Below are 27,447 nucleotides of genomic sequence, written 5' to 3'. Positions count from 1 at the left end.
GGTGATGAGGAGGGAGGGCAAAGAGTGAGCGGTCCAGACAGGGGAACTGCAGAGTAGCCAAGTTGGAGGGTAAGGCTAGCAAAACTGTGTTGTTAATTTTTAAAAGCTCCAGCCAATCAGAGGTTTTGGGCTGTGAACTCTGCACTGCTTCTGACAACGGCATTACAGTAATGCTTCTGCATAGCTCTGCATCCAAAATGGGAGCAACCGGGAAAATTTCCACAAACTCAAATAAAGGATTGGTCCTGTGGGGAAAAGTAACTCTGAATGCTGTTGCATTGTTGGTCCTATCACTGCTCATGGATAAAAGGTGGTTTTTGATCCATGAATTTGTGTAAAAAATCATTCAAATGGTTTGACAAAGTTTTGAGGGCAGCTTGGGAGCAGCTTGAATACGAGACAAAAGAAGAAAGGTTAGACAACGAAAGTCCAGAGCAACGATTACCCAAGCACATGGCTGTGGGGCTGTCTAACAGGAGAATAGGGGTGCTTTACAGACCCAGGTCGGGGGGCAGTGGGGCTTGGCCCTGGGCACAGCCCTTCCTCAGCTCGGTGCCACCATCCAGTGGTGCTCATGTTTGGAGGACAGCCCTTTCCACCTTGGCAACTCATGGCCCTGCAGCTCCAGCAGGCCGCTAGGAGAGGCACCCCAGCCCTGCAGTGCCTGGTTGTGGGCTCACCTCTCTGGGGATGCGAAAGGGCCTCGCTGGTTGGAGGACAGCAGGCTCCTGTGCCGTGACCCACCTCAGAGCCCCCACCACAGCGCTGCACGAGGGCCCCTGACCCCAGCAATCCCTGCTCATGGGGATATGGAGTTTTCTGTTTGCTTTGCAAGTGTAATTGGCCAAGACGCTGTGAAGGGAAGAGAGAGTGCTCAAGGGAGAGGTGTTAAAGAAATAGGAAAACATTATTAACAGTGGTTTAAGTTGGCAGTTTCCCTTATTAGTACTTTCATGATGGAAAGAAGCCACTTTCGATCTGTGAAGTTGCCCTGGGCCACCACGTCCAGGCCCTTGTAGACACCCATGTAGCCAGCTGCATCCGCTCGGCATCACCTCTATCTCTCTTCCAAGCCATGCAACACCTTGGCTTTCAAATCTCCTCCTCCGGCTTCTTGTGGCCTGCTGCAAGGAATATGGAGAGAAGGAGGAGCCTTATAAGAAATATTCGGTTTGGGGGGGTGATCCTTATCCAAGGCAGGTGATGGATGCAAAGGGAGATGTTTGAGAGGAGAAGGGGAACACCACGTGTGGGATATGACCAGCTGAAAGACAGTGCCAGGGAGGTGGTTCCTGCACGAAGGGCTCTCCTGTTGTTAACTCCAAGCATTCAGAAAATCTGCCTCCACACCAGAAAATAAATCAAGGGCATCATTTTTGAGAAAGGATTACTTTAAACAATCCTGTGGTTGGGAACCTCTTCATTTGCTCCTGGGCAATAAGCCTCTAGGCTTCTCGCAGCTTACATTTCCCAGCCTGTCATGGGGTCAGATATGGAGTGATGGAGTTAAATGAGAAATCAGTCTCATGATTGCAGGAGCCAAGGCCTGGAGAGGAAAAACCCAAACAAACCATAAAACTGAACAAAAGAAAGTGCCAGCTATTCCCAGGTTCCCGATAACATCGTCAGAGGTGACAACACTGGACTTCGTAAAAAGCCTCGCTGAACTTTAGGGTCAGCCTCAAACAACGACAGCTCTTTCCTGTGTCCATTTGTTCCTGCATGCCTGGGGAGTGACGTGTGGCTGATTATTACTGCCTGGGTGATGGCTATCTGTGCGCAGCTCTCAGATACCAAACAGATCCTGGGCTAGCCTTGTCTGTGTTTAAAAATCCCAGCATGGTCTGGATGGAGGTGATGGTACACTTAGGTTTCTCATCTCTCTGCACGAAGTGCTGCCTGCACCGGAGGGAGCGGGTTCTCCTGGCACCCTGCAGCTGTGCTACTCAATTGGGAGCGCGTTCTTTTATATTCCTGGCTTTTCTCACCCGCAGTGGCATGCGTGTGATGTCATTTTCTGCTCCTGACAGTGTTGCACCCTGATCCATCCAAACATCTGCACCGAGGCAGCAAGATACCCTGGGAGGTTTTGTACAGACAGTAGTGGCACCAGTGTGGGAATGCAGCCAGACCTCCACCCCCATGAGGGCAGGTGTGAAGCAGCCATGGGATTTCAGGAGTCCATTTCTCAGTCCCTATCCCACAGGAGTAGCCTTCTTCCCTTTTCTCTGTATTCCATGGAAACAGGATATTTTTTCCCCACTGCCACTGGGTGAAGCTGTGAGGCCCCTAGAGGTACGCAGAGGGGAAGTGTCTGGAGGGAAGATCTCCAGGGAAAACCCCGGGCAATGCACTCACTGTTTGTGAGACAGATGCATCTCCACCAAAGCAAACTCCCTCTGATGAAAGGGAACCCTTGTAAGCCTGTGAATAAAGCTCCCTGCTAGGAGAAAGAAAGAGATAGATCTCCTGCCAAGGGCTTACCTTAACTTAAGCAGGCTGTATGCTTCCATGAGGACATTGGCACTGGTGACTCGGCTCTGTCCCTGGACACCTCCAGCATCACAGTTTGCTCCTCATCCCCAGGAGCTCAGGAACGGGCTGTCCATTTTCAGCCAGACTTGACAGAGATGTCCCAGAGAGACTTTGTCTCTTGCAGGCTTGGGAGAATTCAGGCTGCTAGAAGAAAAAACCTCGTGAGCGCCTCTGGCGAGGGCTGCGTCAACATTACTAGAAACTGGAGGCTCCACACGAAGGAGCACACCCTTAAACATCCTCTGTCCAGGGAAGAGGCTCTAATCAAACCTCTGGCTCACTGAAAGATGGATCGGTAGGAAACCTGCTTATGGCACCTATAGAACTACTTCTATTTACTTGGTTGATTGTTTTAAATGACAAAAGTACTTTTCTTGGTCCCTACCTGTCATTGAGCTGCCTCTGGCTTCTCTGGGGGAGCATTTGCACAGGTAACAGCAGCACTCACCAGGTCTGTGCCCGAGCAGCCTGGCCAAATGCTGCAGCACTAGGGCAGGTGCAACCGGCAGCTGGGAAGGAAATCCCTGCTGCCCAAAGACTGCAGCAAGGCGAGGAGCTGCAGGGAAAGCGGGGAAGGAATCGGAGTGTCCCGGGCAGGAGAGCATCACCTGTGAGGTCGGGACTGCCTGCTCAGGACCAGGACATGAAGGGCTTGGAGCCGGGTGGCTGGAGAGAAAGGAGAAGGCTGAGGAACGGCCAAGTTAACCCTTCGCACGCTGGCATTTTCCAGGCGGCGAGCCAAATGACTGCTCAGGAAGATGTATATAACACATGTCTGCAGTCTCCAAAGGGTTATTAACTGTGCAATAATGGCCATGAAACTTGGCTTCCTCAATGTACATTTAAAATTGCAAAAAAATAAAACACGAGTTTCAGAGGGGTAGAGGGCTTGTTTCCTAGAAACTGCAGGGCCAATTCTACTCTCTGTGATGGTGAGAGGAGGAGAAACCCCACTCATACACCCCCTGGGCTGGGGGCAGGGGAGTAATGCAATCACCACTACAGGACCTTATCAGTAACAGTTTCAAGACATTTCTGAAAAGCCCGTGGTGTTAAATTAATAAAGAAAGTCTCTGTCTTACTGGAGCTTTGGGATTTGGATTCAATAAAACCACTGCTGCTCCTAAGACACTTTCCTCTTTTGTTGTGTGGGTACCTCTGCCGGGGGCTTGTCCCCTCACTCCTGGCTCCAGCCCTTGCCAGCACTGAGGCCTGCCTGTGATGTTGCCCCTGTTCTGGGGGGTTGCAGCCCCTTGGGCCCTTGCCCAGATGCTCTGCAACTCTGCGATGCTCAGCAGGGACCGGCCCTGCCCCAGCGCAGTCTGTGCCGGCCAACTCAGCCACTGAGCGAGTCCTTCCGTGCAGTAAGTTACAGACTTCTCTTTATTAGTGTCCCTCTTCCCCCCACACTACTAAAATTAATCTTTCTCTGAATTGTTATTATTTCTTTGGCAGAGGACTTTGGAAGGTGGGAGAATGGTTCTACTAAAAGGTGAAGCAAATCTAAGCCCCCTCGTCAAACCCTTTTGAGGGAAGAGACAAGGCACCAGCTTCGGTCCCTTAGCAAATGAAGACAGCTGGTGGTCTGGGTTTAAACATGACTGTTTGGAGCTCAGGCCAGGTTTGGCAGCTCACAAATCAAATTGGCTCCTGGTTCTCAGGAGTGGAGGATTGCCACGGGTGGAAGAGCTGGAGGGGAGCCTGCCACCCAGAGCTGCTGTGCCAGCCGGGGCCCTGGCCTTGGAGGGAGACGCTGAAATTGTTGGTTCACAACGGGTCAGGAGAGAGGTTTTGTTTAAACCGTGTTACATTACACTACTGACATACAGCAAGGCAGTCCCAAACTGAGGTTTTGTCTCACTTGAATGGGTTCCGAGCCAGCCCTTATGCTTTGGTAACTTCTAGTTAGAGAGCCTTGACAGAGACAGGAAAACACAGAGCTATTAAATCTCACCTGATCTCATGTTAAGAAAGTGAATTTGAGCCATGGGTCCCGGCTTCACCCAGATTTTGTCTGCTGGGAGCTGGTTGCAGGTCCTCAGTTTCACCCTTGCTGCTGACTGCTGGTAACGTCCTCCAAGTGCTACCGCGCTGGAGAGCTGAGGAGCTTCCCCAAGACCGAAGCAGGAGGTGGGAGGTCTGTGTGCGGTGTTGCAGAGGCCCTGCGTGGGGCAGGTGCTTCCGAGGTGCCACGTCAGCCAGCTGTGTGCTGCAGGGTGGCCCTTGACGCCCGGGGAGAGCGCAGCTGGCAGGATGAAGGGCTGGAGGCAGCGCTAGGATTCAAGCTCTCAAACAGCCTCTCTACTTGTCACTGGAGCAGATCTCAAAGGAAACATGGTTCTCATTGCCTGTCCAATGCCTGAAAGAGAGAAAATGGTCTTAACCTGCTAGTCTCTCTCTTACCAATTCTCCTAGATTCAAACGGCCCTTTTCTTAGCACTACCCCAGTTGCCTGCCCTCGCAGGGATGAGCATCCAAATCTTAATTCCCCTTGCTTGCAACTCAGAGCCATTGCCACTGTCGGCAAACTCTGGACAATTCTTGTGGAAGTGCTGCACTGTGATCTGCCCGAGTCATTCACACTCTTTTATGGGTCTTCCTTTGATTTCTTCTATGATTTCAGTAACCAAGACGCAGATTTTTGCAGAAGTTTAAACTCCAGGACAACGCTCTGCCGGGCCGCAGCAGTTTACAGCCGCTAACACACCGGGTCTTTACTGCTTTCCGTGATTCAGCCATGCCAGGAGTGCAGGACCCGATCCAAAGGCCACCGAACGCAGTGGAAATCTTTCTACTCTTGGAAATCACCCTGCTGCTTCCAGCAGTCCCTGGACGGAGCTGACTTCTCCAGACCCCTGGGCAGCTGAGGACACGCAGGACGTGGCCCAACCATCAGGCAGGAAGGAGCTCTTGGAGCTGCAGGATCTCAGTGAAAATGGGTTGCACCCTGGGTGAGGATGTGGCAAAGGAGAGGGAGTTGGCAGGCAGTTTCCTCCTCTTCTCCTGCTCCCAAACTGCCCTCTTAACTAGATTGAACAACCTGTCCTCCCTGCTTTAAATAAATGTTCACCTCTTGCCCACCACTGTAAAAATCAATTTTTCTGTCTCCTGAGATTTATGCACTTGTTTGTTGTTTTCATCCATGTGACGAGTGCTTCCAGGACTATGTAAGATCATCACCAAAAATCTTTATGCAGTCATATATCGCCAACCTCATTTTCTCCTGGACTTCGGAGCCCTGGGATCAGTGTTTCAGGTGGTGGTGGAAAAGGCTGCGGGAAATGAAGGACTGAGTGAGTTTTTCAAGCGAGATGCTGTAGCAGTGTCTAAATCCTTTCAGTAACGATGAAAAGGACGTGATGGAGGAGCCCACCAGCCGGCTGCTTGTCAGCCCTCCCATGCCTCTTGCTCGGGTGTTTCCGATGGCTCCAGGGCCCTGGCCCCGCTGCCCCACGGCCCTACTGCCCCATAGTCCTGCTGCCCCATGGCCCTGGTCCTGCTGCCCCACTGCCCTGCTGTCCCACAGCCCCACGGCTTCACTGCCCCATGGCCCTGGCCCCAGCCCTGCTTCCCCATGGCCCCGCTTCCCCATAGCCCCGCTGCCTCATGGTCCCAGCTCTGGCCCTGCTGCCCCACAGCCCCAGCCCCACGGCCCTGCCGCCAGCCCGGGCGCTGGGTGTGGTGGGGTAGGAGAGGGCGCCCCCTGCCGGCCGCCCTCATCCACGTGCACCCCTCCCCGCTCAGCCCGGCCCTCCGCCCAGTGCCTTCAGCTCGCAGCCAATAGCGGAGAGCGGGGCGCGGCCCGGTGGGAGTCCGCGCCAATGAGGGCGCGGGGACGCAGGGAGGGGCGTGGCCGGGCGCCCACCACGCCGGGGCTGTCGGCGGCGCCGATTACTTTTTCCGAGGGCGGGGAGGGTTCAGTCCGGCCCGAGTTCGCGCCGCCGCCTCTGCTCCGCGCCGGGCCCCGCGCTGCCGTAAGATGTTTGACGGCTGCCTCCTGCCTCTCGTGTTTCCCTGCCTGCTCTTTTGGGGACTGGACGCCGGCACAGGTAGCGCTTCCCTCCCCCGGCTCCCCTTCCCCGGCGGGGCGGGCGGCAGAAGGCGGGCGCAGACCGCGGGGCACGCACCGGATCCCCTGCGCGGCCGCGGGACGAGTCGCTCCAGGCTTTTGTATTTTTTCTTTTCCTGCCCTCTCGCTGCTGCTGCTGTAACGTTTCATGTGGAAAGCTGCTGACTGTCCTTGGCTGCGGCTGCGGCTTGCTCTGCTTTTCCCCTTCTCCCTGCAGATTTTTATTGGGGTTGGTGAAATGCGATGCTTGTGTCTGAGCTATATATATATTCTTTTTTTTAATGATACAAGTAGCTTTAGCATTTGCTTTATTCATCTCTTCCCTGCACGTTTCTGCCTCTAGTATCTGTGTGGGGGTATATATAGAGAGAGGAATAAATCCCTTTACCCCGCTGGCTCCATTGTCTCCGCAGCCTGTTCACCATTTCCCGTGCACGAGTGCTGAAACCCGAGCGCTGGGCTCTGCTCGCCCCGGCGGGACGGGGAGGGGTGGGCGGGGGGGTTGGCGGGGCACGGAGCCCCCGGGCCGCCCCGTCGGGCCGCGGGACCGGTCCGCGGGGGGGGGGGGTGCTGCGAATGCCTGAGCCTCTCTCCTTCTCGCCTGCAGCTGGCGGAGCGGAGCTGGAAGTGGTGATCCCGGAGCGAGTGGCGCTGGAGAAGATCCACCTGCTGCCGCCCGCCGGGCGAGGGGATCGCGGCGGGGCCCGGCGCCGGCGGGCGCTGCCGCGGGCGCGGGCGGCGGCGGAGGAGGAGGAGGCCCTGCTGCTCCGCCTGCCCGCCGCCGGCGCTGAGCTCTACCTGCACCTCCGCCGCGACCTGAGCTTCCTCGCCCGGGGCTTCGTGGTGGAGCAGCGGAGCGGGGAGGAGTGGCGGGAGCCCGGCCCCCCCCGGCGGCCCCCGGAGGAGCGGCTCTGCTTCTACACGGGACGCGTCCTCAACCGCAGCGACTCCTTCGCCTCCCTCAGCACCTGCGCCGGGCTGGTACTGCCACCCCGACCCGCCTCCCCGACCGGCCCCCCGCCAGCTTGTTCCTGTCAGCCCCGGCCCCGGGGGCTGCTCGGCCCCCGCTCCCAGCCCGGCGGGGGCGGGAAGCGGCCCTTCAGCCGTGCCGGCGCCACACCTCAGCGCCGTGCGCCTCCTGCCCCCCCTCCCGTCCTGCCCGTCCACCCTCAGCTCCCCGCGCCATGGCGAGCGTCTCCGGTGTCCCCCGGGAGGACTTTTCCTGTCGGCCCCGGGAGCTTCCCCCAGCCGCCCGGCCCCGCGGTGGCGGGAAGCGGCCGCTGAGCCGTGCCCGCGCCTCACCTCACCTCGGCGCGGTGCGCCCCCCCTCACCTCAGGGCCGTGCGCCTCACCTCGGCGCGGTGCCCCCCCCTCACCTCAGGGCCGTGCGCCTCACCTCGCCCTGTCTCCTCCCGCCCGCGGCCCTGCCGTCCTGCCCGGTCCTCGCCTCCCCGGGCCGTGAGTTTTCAACTGTGGAGGAGCGTCCCGGCTGACAGGCCGCCTTCTTGTCATTGTCCCCATGCCGTTTGGCTGGTGGCTGCGTCCCCCTGGGGGGGAGCTGGTCGCCTGGGTGGCCGTCTCGCTCCTCCAAGCAGCCGCGCTCCGCGGAGCGGGCGCTTCAGCTCTTCGGCCCTTTCCGCCCGGCTGGTGGGACCGGCGTTGGTGTGTGAGGGCGTTTTGTGGGAGCCATGGTGTAGCGGCAGCTGGTACTCCAGCACGGTCGGAGGAACCATCCTGCTTGGGGATGCTTTTCCCACCCCAAGTGTCAGGATTTCTCTGCCCGAGGTTGTAGCGTTTTCAGGTGGCTCCGCAGGGCCTGGGTTCTCCTCCGAGCGTCCTGCTGAGAAGAGGATCTTCCGTGGGACAGCCTTTCTGTTTCTCAGTGGTGAAGACTTAGATGCTCAAGACGATGGCTAGCTTGTAATTATTCTTGATAACTTCAAAGTACTTTAGCAAGTCGCCGGTGGTATTAAGCATAGGCTCCCAGTACCTAGTCCTGCGGTGTGTGCTTGACTTCTCAGTGCAGGCCTGTTGATGGAGACTTAGTCTTCAACTTTGCAGAAAGAAGCGCTTTGTGTGCTCTGCGCTTGGACCTTTATTCCTGAACCATTTGAGGGTGCTGCGCCTCAGGTTTGGGAAAAAAAGAAACAGGCTCCGAGATGCTGAGTGAGTGGCACTGTGAATTGAGCTATATGACAGCTCAGAGTTTAAAACTGTTATCTCTAGTTCGAGCTTTAAATCCCTAACAGCTCTCCGCTTTTGTCGCTAGGCACGTTTTGTTAATCCCGTTCATGAAGTGCTGGGCTTCCAAAGCTACCTGCGCCGGCAGAGCTGAAAAGCACAAACAGGCAGAGAGGGAACCTTTTTAAAAAGAGGAATGTAGTTGTAGGCACAGTATTAACTGCCTGAGACCAGGGGATGGAGGAGGGGGAGTGAAAAAGATTGGCGATATTCCCAGTAGAAAAGCTGGAAAAGAAACAAGACTAGTTAGTCTTTGTTCGTTACTCTACAAATGTGAGCCACAATATTACAATATTTATGTGTATCATGAATTCTAAGCAACGACTAAATTGTCATAACTGAGCTAGATGAATTTGGGATCAAAAAGTGACTGGTGTCGAAGCTGCTTGTTTGTGGCACCTACTGGGGACCAAAGCCCGTACTGCCACGTGTGTCAGCAGCCCTGTTGATAAAGCTCTACTTGCCTTTGCCTGTGGATCTGGTCCTGGAAGTGCCGAGAGTGGTGTGGGCAGATGTGTTGAGAGACGTGTGTTACTGCGTGGTGGGATACTCCTTTCCTACTAGAGGAATCCATTTGTTTACTCTTCATTCAGGTAATCACCAGGAATGGGAAAAGGGCTCAAAGCAGGCGCATGATACATACGAGCGAGTTAAGGTTTATAACACCCTTGTGAACTGAAAACTAGAGAACAGAATATCTAAGTGTCTTTAGGGTGAACCTCATTAACGTTTGAAATGGTTTCATTAAATTGATCCACATCACCATGCAGATAGAGCTTCTTATTCTAGCTAAATGGACCTTTTGGCTTCTTAGGTCTATTCTTAAACATGAAACATATCAGATTTTAGCCTGCTTTCAGTGTTAACGCAGCCTTTTGCAGTGGCCATGCTAAATCAGCATACCTGTAGTGAAAGCTATGCAGTTTAGTGGTAAGATGTTTTCTGTAATCAGAGGAATTAAAAGTTTGCCTCAAATTATCTGGGAAGTCTTGAATCTGCCACAAGTGGAACTGAGATCGGGTTAATGTAAAGCCCAAATTTTTGCCTCCTGGTCTGGCGATTTAAAATACCAAGACCGTCACTACAGTGGGTTTTGAATTTTCCCATTGCTTCTTTAAGCCCTGTTTGTAGCAGAAAGAGATAAGGTTTTGCCCTCAGCAGCAGCACAGCTTCACAGGTGGCGATATGGACAAGGCCTGCGCGGTGGGCTGGAAGAAAGACCTTGGTAGTGGAAGCCTTGCAGCCTGTTTGTCCAGGTATTTGTCTCCTGAGCAGTGTTAGTCCTGAAAAACTCCGGTGTGGGAGTGCTCATTGGACTCGACCTGGATGATCAGGACATCTCATTCAGAAAAGCTGGTTGCTAACAAGTAGAGTAGGTAAGAATACTGTATCCTGATCTCCAGCTGGCTCAGACTTTGTTGTAATCGTATTCCTCAACCATGCCGTAAATCACACAAAAAGTGATATAAAATGATCAGTGCAAGAGGAGTTCTAATAAAACCAAAATCCTGGACACAGTGGAAGGAAAGCTGAGCCACAACCAGACTGACCAATTGCTTTCTGGTAATGATATTGGATTCCCAATGTGGCGTCTAAAGGTTGTGTTTTGTTTTTTAAACTCTGCTTGCAGATGCTGCTGTTAACCAGTACGTCATCTGTTGTAGCTTCCTGCTACAGCTCGCAATTGCGTCGAGAAGGGTGGGCACGCTTTGTAGCTGTGTTAGGCCATAGCATGCTTAGGACTGGTGTACCTAAGATCTGACCTGCACAGTTAAAGTGTTATGTGTGAGGATACTTCAGCCCTTCTGTTCCTCTTGACAACCTGGGAACTGTAGCGTAGACAAGCAGTACGATGTTCCTGAAAAGCACTTCAGCTTGGCAGGATTGTGTCACGTCTGGGGAATGTAGGTGTGTAAACGCTTGGATTCTGACCACACCGCAGGACCAAACTGTGCTTTCCTGGTGCTGGGGAGACGCAGGCAGGAGCAAAGTTCTGCAGCTTGTCTGACCAACAGGAAATTGCCTCTCATTTGGAAAGTTCCAGCTTTGTAAGGCCACAGCGTGTGTTACTTTGAGATGAGTAGTGTAGTGGACTAAGGTTTCTGCTTCTAAGCTGAGATCAGTTCCTAGATGGCAGAAGTTAGGTCTCCCTCTAGCAAGGAAATTCGAGGTACGTCTGGAACTGCTCATGCGTTGCTTTCAGGTGCAATTTCATGGTTACAGTCTGTTGCTCTCAATGTGCTGTCCTTACCCTCTCTAGCAAAGTGTGGCAGAGCGGTGTTACCTTCTGTAGAGCTTTTTCGATTGAAGCCTGGAGAGCACAGTGGCGGAGGCCCTTTCAGCACCATATGTTTGTGCTGTGATTGCAGCAATGCTTTCTCTGAGTCCTAGCAGGGCTTATCAGTCCTGCAGACCCAAGTGAAGAGGGACAGGCAGGGTCCTGTGCCCTTTGGGAAGACTTTTTCCCAAGCTGTACATTGCAGAATGCTGCCTCAAGCTATCTGCAGAATGTGGGATTCCCAAACACTTCATGTGATGTATTAATATTTTTTTTTTTCATACTAGGGTCACTTCCACATGCTGAAGTGCTGGACTGCTATGCAGTTGGTTGGGCTGCAACGTCAGTACCTTACAACTGGTGTAGGATTTTCATTTTTCTTGTACCTAAATTTTTGAAGCAGTTACAGTTTTAAGAGGGTCATGAGTTCATGTTAAAATGACTATTAGATTTTGACTTGGAAATTAACTTGAAAACTCTTCTCTGTTCAGGAACCTTATCTGAAAGCTGCAAATCACTGGGGTGCATTTAGAGGCAGATGTTTAATTCAAAGTAACTTCTCTTCCATTTTAAAATCTGAAATCTCAGGCTTTGGATTCAGGAGTGCTCTTTGGCCTGTCTCTAGTTGAGGTGAATTGTCCCCCTTAAATGAGATATGAGAAGACATTGTGGCTCCCTCCTGTCCAGGCTCATTCATTTGACTTTTTCACACCACGTTTTCATCTCCTTTGAACTCAGCGAGAGTTCTTTTGCAGCAGGATCAGTGGAAGTGGATGATGTGCATTACAAGGGCTCACAGAATGAGAACAGTGATGCTCTCGTTATAGGATGGAATGGAGTAATTGAAGCTACACTGTAAGAAATACATGCTGGAAGTTGGGAAACCTTAAATATTTTTGCAGTATTGTCTCATACAATCTACGCAGAGGAGGAGAGGGCTTCTTCTCTTGCAAGCTTCATGTACGTTTATGTTTGTTAAACCGCATGCAACTCCCAGCAGACAAATCTTCCAGCTTGTTAAAATATTTCGGAGCGGTGGCTCTTCTTTCTGGTGTGTCCCCTTCACTTGGTTTTAAATGTCAGAAATATATTCCCAGTTAGCTGCAGTACCTCGGAAATTCTAACCCCTGCTATTGCCCACATTGCTGTTCACCAGTGATGTTGTGGGACCAGATACAACACTGTTCAGATGCATAGCTTCTTCTAGGGTCTCTGAACTCCCACTGATTTCCAGGTAGGTTTAAGTGCTGATGCAGGAACTGGATGTCTCCGCGTGTTTTTGGATCCGATATGGAGGGCCCGTTGGGGCAAAGAGAACTGAGTACGTTGGACTGCGGGCTCCAGGGAGTGAGCAGTAACTCAGAGGACTCCTAGTAAAATGGTAAATCATGTCTGTCCTTGTAAAAAAGAAGGAGAAGAATACAGAAGAGGCCACAGTTTATTGATTCAAAGCCTGATTCCGGTTATAAAAGGGAGAGAGGGCGAGAAAGATGGGCACTTCCAAAGAGCACTTCCCCTGACGGTTCATCCTGTTTCTTAGGTACTTTAGATTGGTGGATTGTCCCTTTGGAGGTGTTTGCCTTTCTTCGTTGACTGTAGAGGGAGATGATGTCTGGTTTAGAGCAGATGTCTGAAGCTCAGTGAGCTCAGTCCCTGTCCCATGGTATCCGTCAGTGTTTTCTGCGTGCAGCAGGGCCGTGCTGCCCTTCAGGTGACTGCAGGAGCCTCTGCTGTTGTGGGAAGCAGGGCAGTGCAGGCATGCTGGGATTATACGATGATATGATTTCTCCTGAAAAAACCTTCAGCTCTGCTGATTTCTCTTGTCTGGGAAAGGAGCTGTCTGGCATTCATCCACAGCTGGTCCATGAGCTGAAAAGTTAAACCTCTTAAAATTACTGTGCTGGGTTTCTTTGCACTGGAGTTTTCTTTCCCCTTCCACAGTGGACAAAAGGGAGTGCACGTTGTGGATGCCTTGTTTAGCAGACTCGGCAGCTGGGGCAGGCTGGGACAGAGGTGTAGCCAGGTATTCCTGGGTATGATCTGCTCTCATTGCTGAGTGTAAACCTGAAATGCCACTGGAGCAAGACCTGATTTATAGCTCTTTGAAATTTGCTTGAATTGCACTTGTAAATAATAACTAACTTGAAGCTGACGCATGGTTAATAAGGACAGGACTAAAAGCCACATGAAGCTTATTAAACTGTATTTGTGTTGTTTTTTGTTTTTAACTTAAAATCACAGAATCACAGAATCACAGAATAGTAGGGGTTGGAAGGGACCTCTGTGGGTCATCTAGTCCAACCCCCCTGCCGAAGCAGGGTCACCTACAGCAGGCTGCACAGGACCTTGTCCAGGCGGGTCTTGAATATCTCCAGAGAAGGAGACTCCACAACCTCCCTGGGCAGCCTGTTCCAGTGCTTCTTTTTTCCTTTTAACTTTGAGGAAACGGTTAAACTAAGGTTTACAGTGTACGGTTGAGAAATGGAGAAGGGGGTGGAATTTGTCAGATGTTTAAAGCTGTTCTCTTTTCAGCGTGCTCACATGTATGTAACTAATGAACACTTAGGAGCAAAGGAAAAATCTGTTAAAGATTCAACATTTCACAAATCTCGTTCAAAGATGTTGTGAAAATAAAGAGGGCTGGAAAAACAGTGTAACTGTTGGAGAGTATTAATGTGTGGGAAGGTCCAGAACCACGTGCAGAGAACACTGTGAAGATTTGGATTCCTGTCCTGAGTTAGCCCTTGAGCCTGTTGTAGCTCCACCAGTGCTACCAGGCGATGGAGATGGAATAGTGAAGCCAATGAAGCGGGACGCTGTGATTACAAATGCTATTTGAGTGCCAGCACTAACGGTCCCATTTTTACTGTTGTAATTTCAGTGATACAGTGTGAGGGCCTGCCTTCTCTCCGTGCTGTCGTTCAGCCTGAGGGAAACTCCAGTGGCAAGGAAGATAATGTATAGAGGAAGAAGAAGAGAAGTACTACTACTGGTAGTACAAGAGTAGATTAGAGAGTGAGCAGATTGCTTGAGGGACCAATGTACGTGTGAAAAAAACATCTGGATAAGAGTATGGGAGAATATTTTGGTGCTTTGGAGAACAGAGTCTTTTTTGCTGGTGAGCAGTGTTGAGCTGACTTCTAAATTTAGGACGTGAAATATCCTTAATATGAAAGATGTAGCCACTGTTAAGCACAGTGTTGAGTGGGGCTGTAGTGGGAAGTGTGGATTATTGTTTATTTTAATCAACTTGTCAGTTTGGTTGCCTGCCTTTGGAGGTTGAAATCATTCCAGCCTTTCCCATTAGCTGAGCTGCGTGATTCTGTCAGCTATACGGTCCTGTCATACCAGCTCTAAAATCCAGGTTAGGTTAATGATGGAGATGGTGATGAACTTCTGTGCCCCTCTGAATGTTTGGGCTCCTGATGACCCTGTGTCTCGGGTGCTCTGGGATGGTGGGGCTGGGCGGCAGCACTGGGGTCCGGGCACAACGGCAGGTCCTGTTGGTATGGCTCTCACAGGGAAAGGAGGATGAGAGGGAGTATCCCAGCTTTTGATATGTATCTCCCCAGGCAAACATGAATTGGCAGATCCAAAGCATTTTATTTAATTGGAATGATTTCCAGAGATGTGGGAAAAATAGCTCTGACAGTTATGTGGTCTTCTGTTTTGCTTCTTTGTCTTCAAAATCCAGCTTTCTGCAGTCCCTGAACATCATACAGACTAGAGAAGAAAAGCACAGAGTATTTGTCTAGTGCTGATGTCTCCTCTCTCCTGCTGGGATTAGCACAGTATAGTATGTGGTAGTCGGAGGGGGATTTGATGGAGGCAACATGAGGAATGCATTTCTTATGGAAAGCGCAAAATAATGACCAGAGTATTCAAGTTACCAGGTCCAGAAGATCTCATCTGGGCCAACAGGTTTGAGCATTCTTTGGAACCCAACTGGCAAGTTTGGGGAGAATTTTGACTCCCTAGGAATACTTTACAGGCCCGATCCTGTGAATCCTTCCTGCTTGAAACTCTGCTTGGCTTGTCAGATTAAACTCGAGATTGCTTCTTAACCTATTCCAGGGTGAAGACCCATGGCTCTTTCCCCCTGTAGGTTTCACAGTTCCAAAGCAAATGTGAAACATAAGTCTTTTCCAATGGTTTAAATTATTTTCACACTTGATGCCAGAAAGTTGGGATAATGTCGGGTGGTGATGAAACTGACTTCTTCTTACATATTTTTGGCACCAACAAAAATGGTTGGCAGTCTTTCAGGAGCTCTGGTGTGGCTTTTAGTACCATGGCACCAGATTTACAACCCTTCTTCTAAATAATTAAAACCTATATTAAAAGAGGGGGCTGGGGCTACCTCCCAGCTGGAAGATTGGAACGAGGAGGGGAAGTAGTGGAGAGCATCGTAAAGGAAGCTGGAAGAATAAGTCACTAGAGCTTTTGCTGTCTCTGAAACAATTCTGACAAAGCCCAACTTGTAATTTAAATGAAGAGGCAGCACTTTTGGAAACTCCAGGGTAGAGTGGGTCTTGTAGAGTGGGTCTTGTAAAGTGGTATGCATTCTGTAGGGTCAGGAAATAATGTGAGTTTTTCTTCATAAATGGGAGCCCTTCTGGGAAGTGTCAAGGCGTTTTATATTTAATCAATGACCTTGCTGGGGCAAAGTCTCTTTTGAAAGACCTCAAAAGAGGTGTCTCTTGTCTCTTTTGTTACTGCTATGCTTTGCAGCCATGGCAAATAGAGACACTGATTTTTTTTATTCCCCCCCCCCCCCCCCAAGTGCACTTTCAAAATTAGTGACCCTTTCTGAGAGATCCTGGTTCTCCCTGAACGCTCTTCAGTTAGTACGACTGTCAAAAGAAGGGCTCTCATTTCTGTTCGCAGAAATTCCTCTTGCTGGAAATACTAGGCCAAAGGGATTTCCTGGGTGTACGTGAGGACTGAATTTGGCAGGGAGATGTGGAAATGTGCAATATACAGTATGTATGTAATGTATATTATAAATCATATTAGTACAGTCAGCTGTTGAATATATAGTATTTGCATGTACGTGCAGAGCATTTATGTGGATGATTGCCTGGTTGGCACAGAATGCAGTGGGGGGGGCAAAAAAAGTCTGGTCTCTCTTTATATGTATAGGGTGGGTGTTACAGGCGTGCAACCTAGCAGGACCCCTTTGCAAGCTCCTGTACCTCCAAGGTGTACCACAGGCACAGTCTGATGCCTCCTGACAGGCCAAATGAGGCCTTCTGTTGCTAGCAGGAGAAGTTGAATCAGAGAGTTCTTTCAAGGGGGCATATGGCAAAGAGCTGTATTTTGAGACTTTTAATTGCAATCCAATTAATCATTGAATTATTACAATGAAAAGTAAGAAACCCTCATAGTACATATTCACTTTCTTCAATGTGTAATAACCTCAGTGTTGATTATTAAACCTGGAGGCTTTCTTTGGTTTTAAGGTGATATCTTTGCTTTCACTCTCTTCTTTTCATGCTAGAAAAGGAGTGGAAAAGGTATAAAAGAACCTTAAAAACTGTGTTGCAAGCAGAGGAGGGCTCTCCTGGGGCAGAAGCTGCCTTCCAAAGATGTTCTTCCCAGCCCTGGTGTAAGGTCTGGACTTGGTGCAAGACAGGCAGGCCTTAGTGCTCTGACCTGTAGCCTATGGAGTCTACTCTTACTTAGACAGGGTCTTTGCCTTCCTTGTGTTATTTATTCCAGGAGTGGTGGAAAATCTCACAACTGGAAAGGCAGAACAGTCCGTTCCTGGCTTGACCTCAGAAACCCAACCCATGGCTTGTAGGGAGAGCAGTGCTTACTGTGTGGCCCCTGTTGTAGTGAAGAAGAGGTATTTGGTCCTCATACAAAACGATGTGGGAGGCTCTGCAAGTCATACTTACGACATCACTTTGATTCGCTTAGTGTTGTCTGCAAGACTGATACACATAGGCGTTCTCCTGTTTGCAAGCAATCTCACCTCTTTGCTCTACTGAGATGGTAAATGCCATCAAATAACAATGCAATTCTAGATGGCAGTTAGAAAGGTGATTATGAAAGGAGTTCTGTTAATAGGATTTATTTGTCCTCATGTGAGCTGAGCATCTCATACGACATACGTATTTATGCTTCCAGCTAGAGTGGTGCTCTGGTTGGAGAGAGAGGAAGGAGGGAGAGGAAAGGTGTTGACAAAAACCCCCACCTTTTCTTCGTACTTGTACAGTGCACAGTGTTTCTAAATCGTGCTTGGTGATATAAAAAAAATAAATATTAGAAGCAGATGAAGTTCTTTAGTCTGTATTATTCAGACTGAACACAATCATAATTACTTTTCCCTTCCTCACACTGTAAATAATGATTGCAGTGAAATGGTCTGGGCTCAGGCTGGGTTGATAGACAAGGTTGGGATACCAAACTGATGGGGTTTTTTTGTTTCCTTTTTGTGGACAGGTTGGCTATATCCAAATTGGATCAGAGCACATGCTAATACAACCAGTGAACACATCAGAGACCTCGTTTAGTGGAAAAGAACACTTCATCAGGCGCAGACGATCCACAAAATCAAGCCATCCCATGAAGTCGCACATTCCTGATGAGCACTGCAAGGTTGTAGCAGGTGAGCTTGAAGTGGCTCAAGAGGACAGCCATGAGTATGTAATTATATTTTTAACTGTTGTTCTGCCAGATAGGTCTGTATTTTGTAATTCATGTGTTCGGGCAGCTGGAGCTAGTGAAAAATGGCAAGCGTTAATGAATCTTTCTGCTACTTCGGGCAGAAGGAGTCACATCACAAATATAAAAAATTATTAGGATATATGCTGTAACATTCAATCTGTGAGAAAATAAACTTTGTGATGGGACAGGAAGGTATTCACAATTTTTTTAGCAAAGGCCCAAATTTTGAAACTAAAGTCAGTGGCGAGGGGTGCTCTTTCATCTCACCTTTCCACTAGAGTTGTGCCAAGTAGGCATGGACAGAATGGTGCTCCTTGCATTTCAGAATGCAGAAAGCGTCACTTCAGATGCTTCTGATTAAATTATATGAAAGTATCACCTGTGTAGTCCAGCTCTGGGGATCCAGCTCATAACGGGATGAAAAAATATCTGGAGATGGGAGGAGATGTACGATGTACTTTCTTTTTCAGCTTCTCATATGTCTTCATTTTTACTTCTGTCTAGCAGAGCACACAATCCATAACAGAGTATATCGGGGTACGAGGTCAGCCGGGCAGACTTTGTATTTTTTTTTTTAATATCTTTTTTATGTGTTTATGTGCATTTGAAACTGCCAGATGTAGTTCAGCAAGGTAATTTTTTAAGAAGGACCTTGATTTTTACTTTTCCTTTCTGGTGTTTGACTTGTCCAGCTTAAGCTCTAGGTGTCATGCTGTAGGGCTTTTTGTTTCTTTGTGTGGCAACTTTAAAATTGTTTGCTTTAAGGTTTTGTGAGATATATTAAACTTTTTTTTTTCCTCTTGCCTTGTGTTAGAAGGAACGGGTTGACAGAGATTACAAAGAAACTTTCAAGGTCTTTGGCTTTCCTTGGAGATCTGAGAACCCAGGCTTGAGGTCTGGGAGTCCAAACTGTGATAGCAGCCCATATAGACATCCTTAGACTGACTTTAATCCAGCTATATAGGATATTGAAGGAGCTATAGCTGTGACAGCAGGGATCCGCTGTGAGTTAGGTGTCTGCCATTCTGTTACACTGGCTGTGGATTCAGTAGCAGCTGAAATGCAGATGTTCCTTGTGTGTGTGAAGCTATTCTGCGCTGAGCAACAACCTCTCAAGCAATTTCTTGTGCTTTTCTTAAACAGTTTAGCAATATGAGGTGTATTGTTTCAGTGGGGTTTCTGTAGTATAACAAGTTGGGAGGTGAACCAGCTTCCTGAGAAAAGGCAATGGTTTAGGTTTTAGTTGTGTGTCTGGCAGTTAATAGTAGACATTCTCTAATGCTCTGGATTCAGTTTCTACTGTCATGCTGACACACCTTTGCCTGCGTTAGGATCCTGGGCTTAAATCTTACAGGTCTCTGTGGGCATGTGAGGTGCTGGTGGCGTGTTCCGAATTGTCAGTCTTTGGTTGTGACCCAGCGTGATAAAGTTGTTTTTTTAAAAAAAAAAAAAAAAAAAAAGTGATAACTGTGGATCTGATTTCAAGCCCTAGAGTCCCTACTGGAATGGAAGACTAATAGTAAGGAGATACAGTTCTTTGGTGATGGTCCTACTGACCATATTTTTGCTCCTGTCTATTACCTTCCTCCAGCCAAGGCACCACAGAAGGTCATTAGATTTACTACATTTTTGCACTTAAAGAGTGTGTGCCTGTGAGCTGCTTCAAACCTTGCTGGTGTTCTAAAGCTCAGCAGCTGAAACTCTGAAAAGATGCAGCTGTCTTGCACCTTTTTCATTTGGGTGGGGTTTTTTGTTTGGTGTTAATCGTAAGACAGCTGTTGATATTATTATTTCCTATAATTTTTGGAGAGAAAGTGGCTAACTGTTCACTGATCATATCCTGTCTTCTCCCATTTTTAAAGCAAAACAATCAGATTGTTAGCTAGTATAAATTGATCTCATTTTTGACTTCTTTGGACCAATTGAATTTCATCCTTTCTGGAAATCTGTCTGGGTGCGCTGCATAGAGGGTGTTTTTTATGAACTCTGTGAAAATGCTTCTTTAGGTTTCAGTGTGCCTGTATGTTTTGTTCCTTTTATTCCTCTTCTGCCCCATTACCCCATCACTATTCCAACTTCTGCCTTCTTCTGGAGGGACTGCATACTAAATGGAGGCACAGGGTCAAGGTATCTATGCTGTCTTCTGCTGGGCTGCCAAAGGGACAAAATGGGAAGCAGGACTGGCAGGTTTAATGGGTACAAGAGTAAGACTAGTTGAACGGTCAGCAGCAAATGCTGTTGTTGGACATAAAGGGACATGGCAGCAGTGGGAGGCACAAACGACTTCCATATTTGGAACAGCAGTGGAAGCAGAGGTCTGAAGGAACTGACTGGAATAGGCAGCCGTGAACTTAAAGCTTGCCTATATCTCTCAGTTTTTTTGTCTGTCGCTTTTTGTATTTAATCAAGCTTGTGTACCAGCAGAGATGACCTGTGCTTGCTCACAAGGTTGCCTCCTAGCTGGCACTGTTTGTTGGTAAATCCTGTAGCCTTTATTTTTCTTGTGTGGAGTTGAGCCCTTAGTAGTTCAGCAGGTTTATCATTCTTATAGGTTCAGACTAAGCCAATCTTCTTTTGGATTCTCTGAGTATGAAATCATGGTTCTGGTTAGAGTTATAGATCCCCGATGTCTCTTTCAGAGGAAAAATCAGAATTCAGCACCACTCTGATTTCCTAGCCAAGTACTGTAGGTGTTGCAGCACCGTGTTCATAGAAAATGCATTCCAAAATTCTTATTTTGTAAAATAGGACAGTCATTAGTTAAAAGCTGAATTGAACCAAAATCAGTCCAGGAAATCTGCCTCATCCTTTTGCACGGAACCTTTTGACCTCTGCCTAGGGGCAGGGTGCTGCCTGTCCTTGGCAGAACTGAAGTTCCCTCCTTGAGAAGAGAGACTAATCTGGGGAGACATTGGATAATTATATGGAAAGAGGAGGTGAGTGAGTACCAAGGTATCAGAACTGTAGAAATAAGACACTAAAAGGGAATACTGAAAAAAAGAAAATGTTTCCAGTAGCACCTACTGCTTCCTGAAGGCATCTGGGGACCCCACTACATGCTGCTCTGCTCTGCTTTGTCCGGAAGGGTATGTGAATAGACCCCACAGTTGCTGGGATCCTCCCTGAAAGCTTTGTCCTTGTCAGGTTGGCCCTGAGGTGACTGGCAGGCAGGTCCTGAGCTTGGGGGACCTCATGGCATGGGCTAGGTGGACCCTTGGTCTGACATGATGTGATTGCACTTAACTCTGTGTGTCAGCAAAATTAATTACATATTTGTTTACTTCCTAATCCACAGACAGCCCGAGGAACTAGAATTCCCTACTGCAAGCAGAGTCGTTGAAGTTCTTTGTATTTGTTGAGCTAAGAGCACACGTGCACGTACATGCACTACTACCGTAGCTCAGCTCCTGCAAAGGTGGTGGCCAGGCCACAAGTGCTGAGTGTGTATCTGAGTTCTGAGGCAGAGACAGATTGATAGTCTGATGTAAAATTTATTTAAGGCTATGGATCTTGTTCTGTGACTGGATTTTTTCCTACCTGCTGCTAATTGAGGGGCTAAACTAGGACTGGATCTTCTCTGACTCTTGCGTGAGACCAGGATAGCTTTAGTCCCTTCCCCAGCAGGTAAGTGAGGAGAATCTGGGACTGTGTGATTCCCTGCCCTGCCCTGGGATCACACAGGAGTTTGCAGGAGTTTGCAAAACAGCTGGGGACAGAGTTTGTATCCCTTGGGTGCCGATTCTTTCTGTTGACCGCAGGCTGGCTATGCTGAAAAAGGAGCAAAGCACCTGGCTGCTGCACAGTGGGGAGTGCTGCTTGCTCGTGCAAACAGACACCGCTTCAAGTAGCCATGTCATAAAATAATGAAATTGCTCATGGGCTTTGCCACTTAAAGGCAGACCCCTGAATGTTTTTCGTTGTTGCAGGAAAGAAATGTAAGTCATGGCTGTTAATAGGCTTAGCAAGTTAACGACCTAATTGACTCCTGTCTGGTTTGGATTAACTTTTGTGCACAAGGAGTTTAGAAACAAAAAAATTAATCTTCTCTGACACACAAAAGGTTCACTCCTAATGAAATTGTGTGGAAATGATGATCTAGGGGCATGATTCCAGAGTTGCTTCTGGGAAAACATCTCTTCACTATGGTACTCCCCAACATCGGCAGAGTGAAGGGCTGATTGAATTTGTACTAGAGGTTGTTTTTCATTGGCTTGTAATTTGGCTCTCCCAGGCTAAAACTTGGCAGGAAAGAATGGAGGTTGTAAATAAGTGGGAAATATTTGCATGCTAGACATTTTAGATATACATCCTATATTGTAGAACAACATACACAGAAAAATATATGTCCGTGTAAATACAGTATAAAATGAGTATTTTTGAAAGCCACAGAATTGCCATGGTTGAGCATTTTTGAGTTCTTCGCTGTTCTTCTTGTATTTTCTGAATGGACAAGAATCACCTCTAAAGATATTTTCTTAAAATTTTGTAATTCAGTGGTATGTGGCATGATCTGGCATTATTTAGGATTCAAATAAAATACAGAGCATCAGGTGCTGTGTTTTTAGTGTTAGTTGTTCATCACGTCGTAAGAATTTAAACAGGGCTAAATTGCTCAATGGCAAATTTCTATTGGCAGCAATGGTCCTGTGAGACATGAACTTAGATGATGGTAAAAAAAAGATGTGTGGTGGTGTAATGACTTGTGTGAGTATTTGTAGGGGGAGGAAGAAAGTGTTTTAAGAAATCAAAATGAACTTAATCAGGAACTGCCGTGTGTCAGCGCTACCGAGGGGATAGAGAGCGCAGCTTTCCAAGGGCATTCCTCTTGTGATCCACTCAGAAGTGTGGTCCTTTCCTCACAGACCCCAGCCGTGCGAGAGGGAAACCGAGCTGAACAGTTCCTTGGGGCTAGGTAATGCTAGCAGTCTGGTTTGATAAGTGGTGGTTAAAATCCCTAAACCAACTAACTCCTTTAGTCTAAGTGGTGTAACATGTCCTATAGCACTTGAAATTATTTTTAGAGCAGCAGGAGAACTTTGTGGGAGCCAAATTTCTCCTGGAATAATCTGCGTGAAAGGATTAATCTGGCTGTAGTCAGGAATGGGAAAGTACTTAGGGTCTTGCTTGACTGGGTCTTTGAGATTTGAATCTGAAAGTGCCCACTAATGGGTTAAAAAAAATCCCCAGGATTCAGGGCTGATGTTTTAATTCCTTTGTTTAAATTTCGAAGTGCTCCAGCAGCAAAGGACGTATCCCATCACCATGGGCCAGGTGCTATTGTTAGTCATATGATATGTGTATAGGTATTATTTTTATCACCTGTCATCCAGCAGGAGAAAGAGTTCAAGTCACAATGCGCATTTTTGCTCAGGCATGAACATGAGCCCTTGTGAGGCAAATAGAAAACCTATTAAAAGGTTTCCAGGTGCGTATGCTGTGAGGGGGAAGGAAGGAAAGGTTGGGTTTCACTTGCTCTGAAGCGTGGTGTCATTAGGAACATGGGAAATAGCTTCACACCAGTGATGTGAAACGCTACTTCGGTTCTCATCTCTAGACACTGGGCTGCATCTGGGGTACAAACCTGCTATCACACACTGTTCTGATTTTAAAGAACAAGTTTAATAACTTTTTTTGTCACAGGTCCTAGACTGGTGGTTTTTCTGGAGAGAGAATGGAGTCATTGGAAGTTCTGTTTGTAGGTTTTAATGCATAGAAGTAAGAAGCCAGGTGGGGAGAGAGAGACGTCTCTCTTAATGCGTCATACATGATTTTTGCAGTGCCCTCAGGTTTGGCCTAGACCTCCATGAATAGATTTCTCAATTTATTTGTAGGGACAAGAGGTAGCTGCAGGGCTAATCTGTGTTTTGACAGTATCTGTGATTCCCACCAGTCTCTGGCCCCATAGGAAGAGCTCATGGCAGAGAGGAAGTGGGCAGACCAGAGGGGACTAGAGGGGAGCTGTACCATCTCCTTTGTTAACCCCCTGTAGCTGAGAATGGGGGTAGAAAACACCTGAGATAGGGCTTCTTTCGTTGCCCTGTCTCTCTGTGACCTTGTAATACATACAATAAAGTTGTTTCCATGTGACAATATCTACCACACCCTCAGTGGCAGTAAATGGATCTTGTTAACTATCATGGAACAGCAGTAGTTTAACTAATTTGCTGAGATCTGGTCACATATTTTGCATGTTTCCTGTGCCATCAAATCTATGCATAGGAAAAATTTTTCAGTTTTTCTTGATGAGAGAAAATATTAATGTTAAAGGTAGAATCAAAGCGTGTTATGAAAGCACAGGAATCTCTAACCATGTTATAAAACTTTCTGTTTCATTGGGAAAAGTAAGGTCTGTTATAACTTTTCGAAAGGTTTCCAGTGATGTATTAAAATCCCCTTACCTAGAAGAGATTTGATACAAAATACAGTCTAGGAACAGGAGAGAGAGCAGCGTGTCTTTGGAGGGAAGGCTGTTATTTCATGTTTATGATATAGACCTCATAAATTACTCTTGAATGTGGGTTTGCTTTAAACCCTTTTGTCAGTTTAAGTGAACCAGTTTTCATTTAATGCAAATATGCTGCATGGAGAGAAGCATATAGTGAAAAACCCGGGAAGATCAACGTTTTAATTCACAAAATAACAATGCATTATGTCTCTGTATAGTTATTTCTTAACCTGTTTTAACAATTGATCAAAGCTGGTAATAATTTAAAGAAGTGCTAGTACTCAGGTATCAAATGTAGGGAACACTTTCCCCGAACAGGTATAAATTCTAAACACATGTTACTGCTACGTTGCATTTCCCCATCTTTAATCATTGTCTCTTAGCTGTGTTTTCTCTGTAGGTTTGACTTGGCCTGAAATAGCAGTTGTTATGGCCAAAAACCATGTGCCCTAAAAATAGAGAGATGTAATGCAACCTGTATTAGTCCATATTAGGAAGCATCTGTTGAAGAATTAAAGCAAGGATTTCAACAATGGGCTATGCAGAAGATGTAATGTGATTAAGTGTTTGCAAGCATAGAAGTATTCCCTGTATCAGAAATTCAGCACTTTACACATGGGAGTATGTCTCACTTGTGTGGATAAATCCCTTGGTTTCTCCAGGTCCCTGGTCTTCCAAACGGGGAGTCTGGATTTCCCTCTAACTATGTGATTATTTCCTTATGGCTGATAAACAGCAGCCTTTTGGAGCAGCCTACCATACAGAAGTGTCCTTTTCCATCACATGGGGCAAGTGAAGTTTTATTGCCGGTCTGTTCTGGATGAAGCCCTCAGCATGAGGGCAGCGTGGATAATGTGGAGCAGGAGGGACTCCCGTTTCTTCTGCCTCGACTATCAAGGTGCAAAAGAGACCAAAGAAGAGGACATGTAAATACGTGTAGTGTGTGGATTTCTTCTCCTTCCAGAGCAGCTGCAAGCAGTAGAGCTGTTCGGCTCCTTCACTTGGTTCCTAGTAAAATGTAATGCTAGTTTCCATTGGAACTTGATGAAATCTAAACTCCCAGGTAGTAATGAGCTAGGCTGTCTGGCGTACGCCATCCTTGTCTCAGGGCGTTCATGGGCATTCCAGTGGTCATTCTGCCTAGAGAGGCAGACAGGTGGCTCCAAGGAGACTAAGGTACATCACTTACCTTTTAGCTGTCTTTGGTTTTTCCATATTATCATAAATCATAGCTCAGGGTTAGAGCCAAGAATTGGGACTCTGTTGGCCTCAAATCCTAATGTTTTTTTGCCTTCAGCAGATCCCTTGGAATCTTTCTTATAAAAGCTGCCAAGCGTTGGGCACCTACATGTTTGTGTGGCCAAGATGGGAACAATTTGGGGCAGGTTTTACCTCTGTTCAGAAGGAGCAAGCTTCCTTTGAGGTAGTTTGTAATTGTGAGTAATCAGTCATAGATGTCCCAGACTGTGAACTCAAGACTGAAGGCACAGAACCTCTAACTCTCAAACAGTTTATTTATTTGCAAATTAGGGCTACTAACTCTGAGCTGGGAGTGGTACCAAGAGCCTTTAGATCTGAAATTTGCTCTATAAACTGCCAGTTTCTTTCTTGGCTGATCTGCTCTCTGTGTAGTTTGACAGATCTATATACATTAGGGATTAAAAATAACTATTACACTACTTTTTACTTCACTTTGTTCTGCTGAGTCGACACCATTATGGGAGATGAACCTGTATGTTTTTATTGGCTTTTGCAAATCACCAGAAGCAAATTGCCTGGCTTTCGAGGAGGTCTGTGCCACCTCCCTCAAGGTATAGTTGTAATGGTAAGGCCAGACTGTGGGTGCGGAGCCCCTGGTTTGCTGAGTCCCTGAGCTCTTCCAACCTCAGCAGAAGCAACTGGAGTTCAGCTGCCAAAGCCCAGGATGGGTTGGTAAGGCTGGCAGTTGTAAAAACATTCTTTGCAAACTAAGCACGTTTGCTAAAGACTCATTAAAATAAAATAAACCTGGAGGCCAGTGACGCCATTTTTCACAGTATAACTGCAGCCAAGCATTTTGTAGTCTCTAAAGCCCTGAAGTGGATTAGGACTGTGCTTTGTGATTGGTCTTGGATCTGTTGAGTTAAAGTGATCAAAACTGAGGAGTCGGAGTTCAGAGTCTTATGTACATCACTCCTTATCACTTGGACCTAATTATGTTTGTGTTTCCTGTGGCCCCAAACAAGTTGGGATCTTTATGTGTCTGTCACAAACAAAGGAAATCAATTCAGCTTCAGAGAATTTACAGCTAGTAACAGAGCAGATCAAATACAGGATGAGAAACTAAGGCACAGAGGCTACGAGGGAGTGGCAAAGCAGATATTTCCATTCGCACTTTAACAGTCTTAACCATTAAGCCATGCTCACTGTGCCTGCTTTCTCTAACATTAAATTGTCTTCTCTGATTGTGTTACATGAGTGAGTGCTTGTTTCTAGCTGGATGGAAAGCTAGAAGGTGTCCTTTTTTAAGGAGATGAGTGCACATAGTTCAGGAGGTGTCGGTCTTTGAAATTCTGCTGACAAATTGAACCAGTGAGTAGACGGAGATCGTAGTGCTTATCCTGTGCTGTCTTTCAGGCTTGACATTAACGACAAAGTCCTCATGTGTTATATTGATGACTGAGTATATTTTACAGAAGAGTGAGGTTTTAACTGATGTGTCCAAGCCACAGACTAACTTGGATAACAATCCTTGCAATAAAATTTCTGTGGTGTTTTGAGATGCAGCACAGAGTTCATGACTTCTATCTCAAATTCTTGTTTGCTGCTGTGCCAGACAAATAGTCATGGACTTGTGATTTGGTATGAAAGTGACTGTCTAAGAAAAAACAAAACAAACCCAACCAAAACAAACACTTTTGGGAGGTGGATTAGGGAGCAATGGATCATTTTGCAATGCAATGAGTTTTCGTACCACTTGATGCATGATTTGGTCTGCCATTCTAGTCAGAAAGAAATTGGGGGTGCATAACCATTTTGTAGGACAAGGCATTAAAAATGAGAGGACAGGTCTGTAATCAGCTGCTGTTTGGATGAGCAACCACTTTTAATCCCTGAGCTTCAGGCTACCCACTGGCATCAGCTAGCTGTGGTAAATCTGAAATCTCAAGCCTTTAATGGAGATATAGAAGACCAGTGCACAGGGACAATTTTGTGCTGTGTCCTGAC

The 27,447-nt window shown here is 47.5% G+C and overlaps 1 protein-coding gene across 1 annotated transcript in view; it reads left to right on the top strand.

The window, feature by feature from the left end:
- Positions 1-6,514: 6,514 nt before the first annotated feature.
- ADAMTS17 (ADAM metallopeptidase with thrombospondin type 1 motif 17) overlaps positions 6,515-27,447 on the top strand; it is a 189,566-nt gene continuing 168,633 nt past the window's right edge. The window contains exons 1-3 of the mRNA XM_075431771.1: positions 6,515-6,584; positions 7,212-7,585; positions 17,571-17,736. Of these exons, the coding sequence (XP_075287886.1) occupies positions 6,515-6,584; positions 7,212-7,585; positions 17,571-17,736 (610 nt within the window). The remainder of the gene's footprint in view (positions 6,585-7,211; positions 7,586-17,570; positions 17,737-27,447) is intronic.

The sequence above is a fragment of the Opisthocomus hoazin genome, chromosome 10 (assembly GCF_030867145.1).
Source record: "Opisthocomus hoazin isolate bOpiHoa1 chromosome 10, bOpiHoa1.hap1, whole genome shotgun sequence".
Classification (NCBI taxonomy): domain Eukaryota; kingdom Metazoa; phylum Chordata; class Aves; order Opisthocomiformes; family Opisthocomidae; genus Opisthocomus; species Opisthocomus hoazin.
Note: the sequence above shows the minus strand (reverse complement) of the source record. Positions and strands in the feature narration are given on the sequence as shown.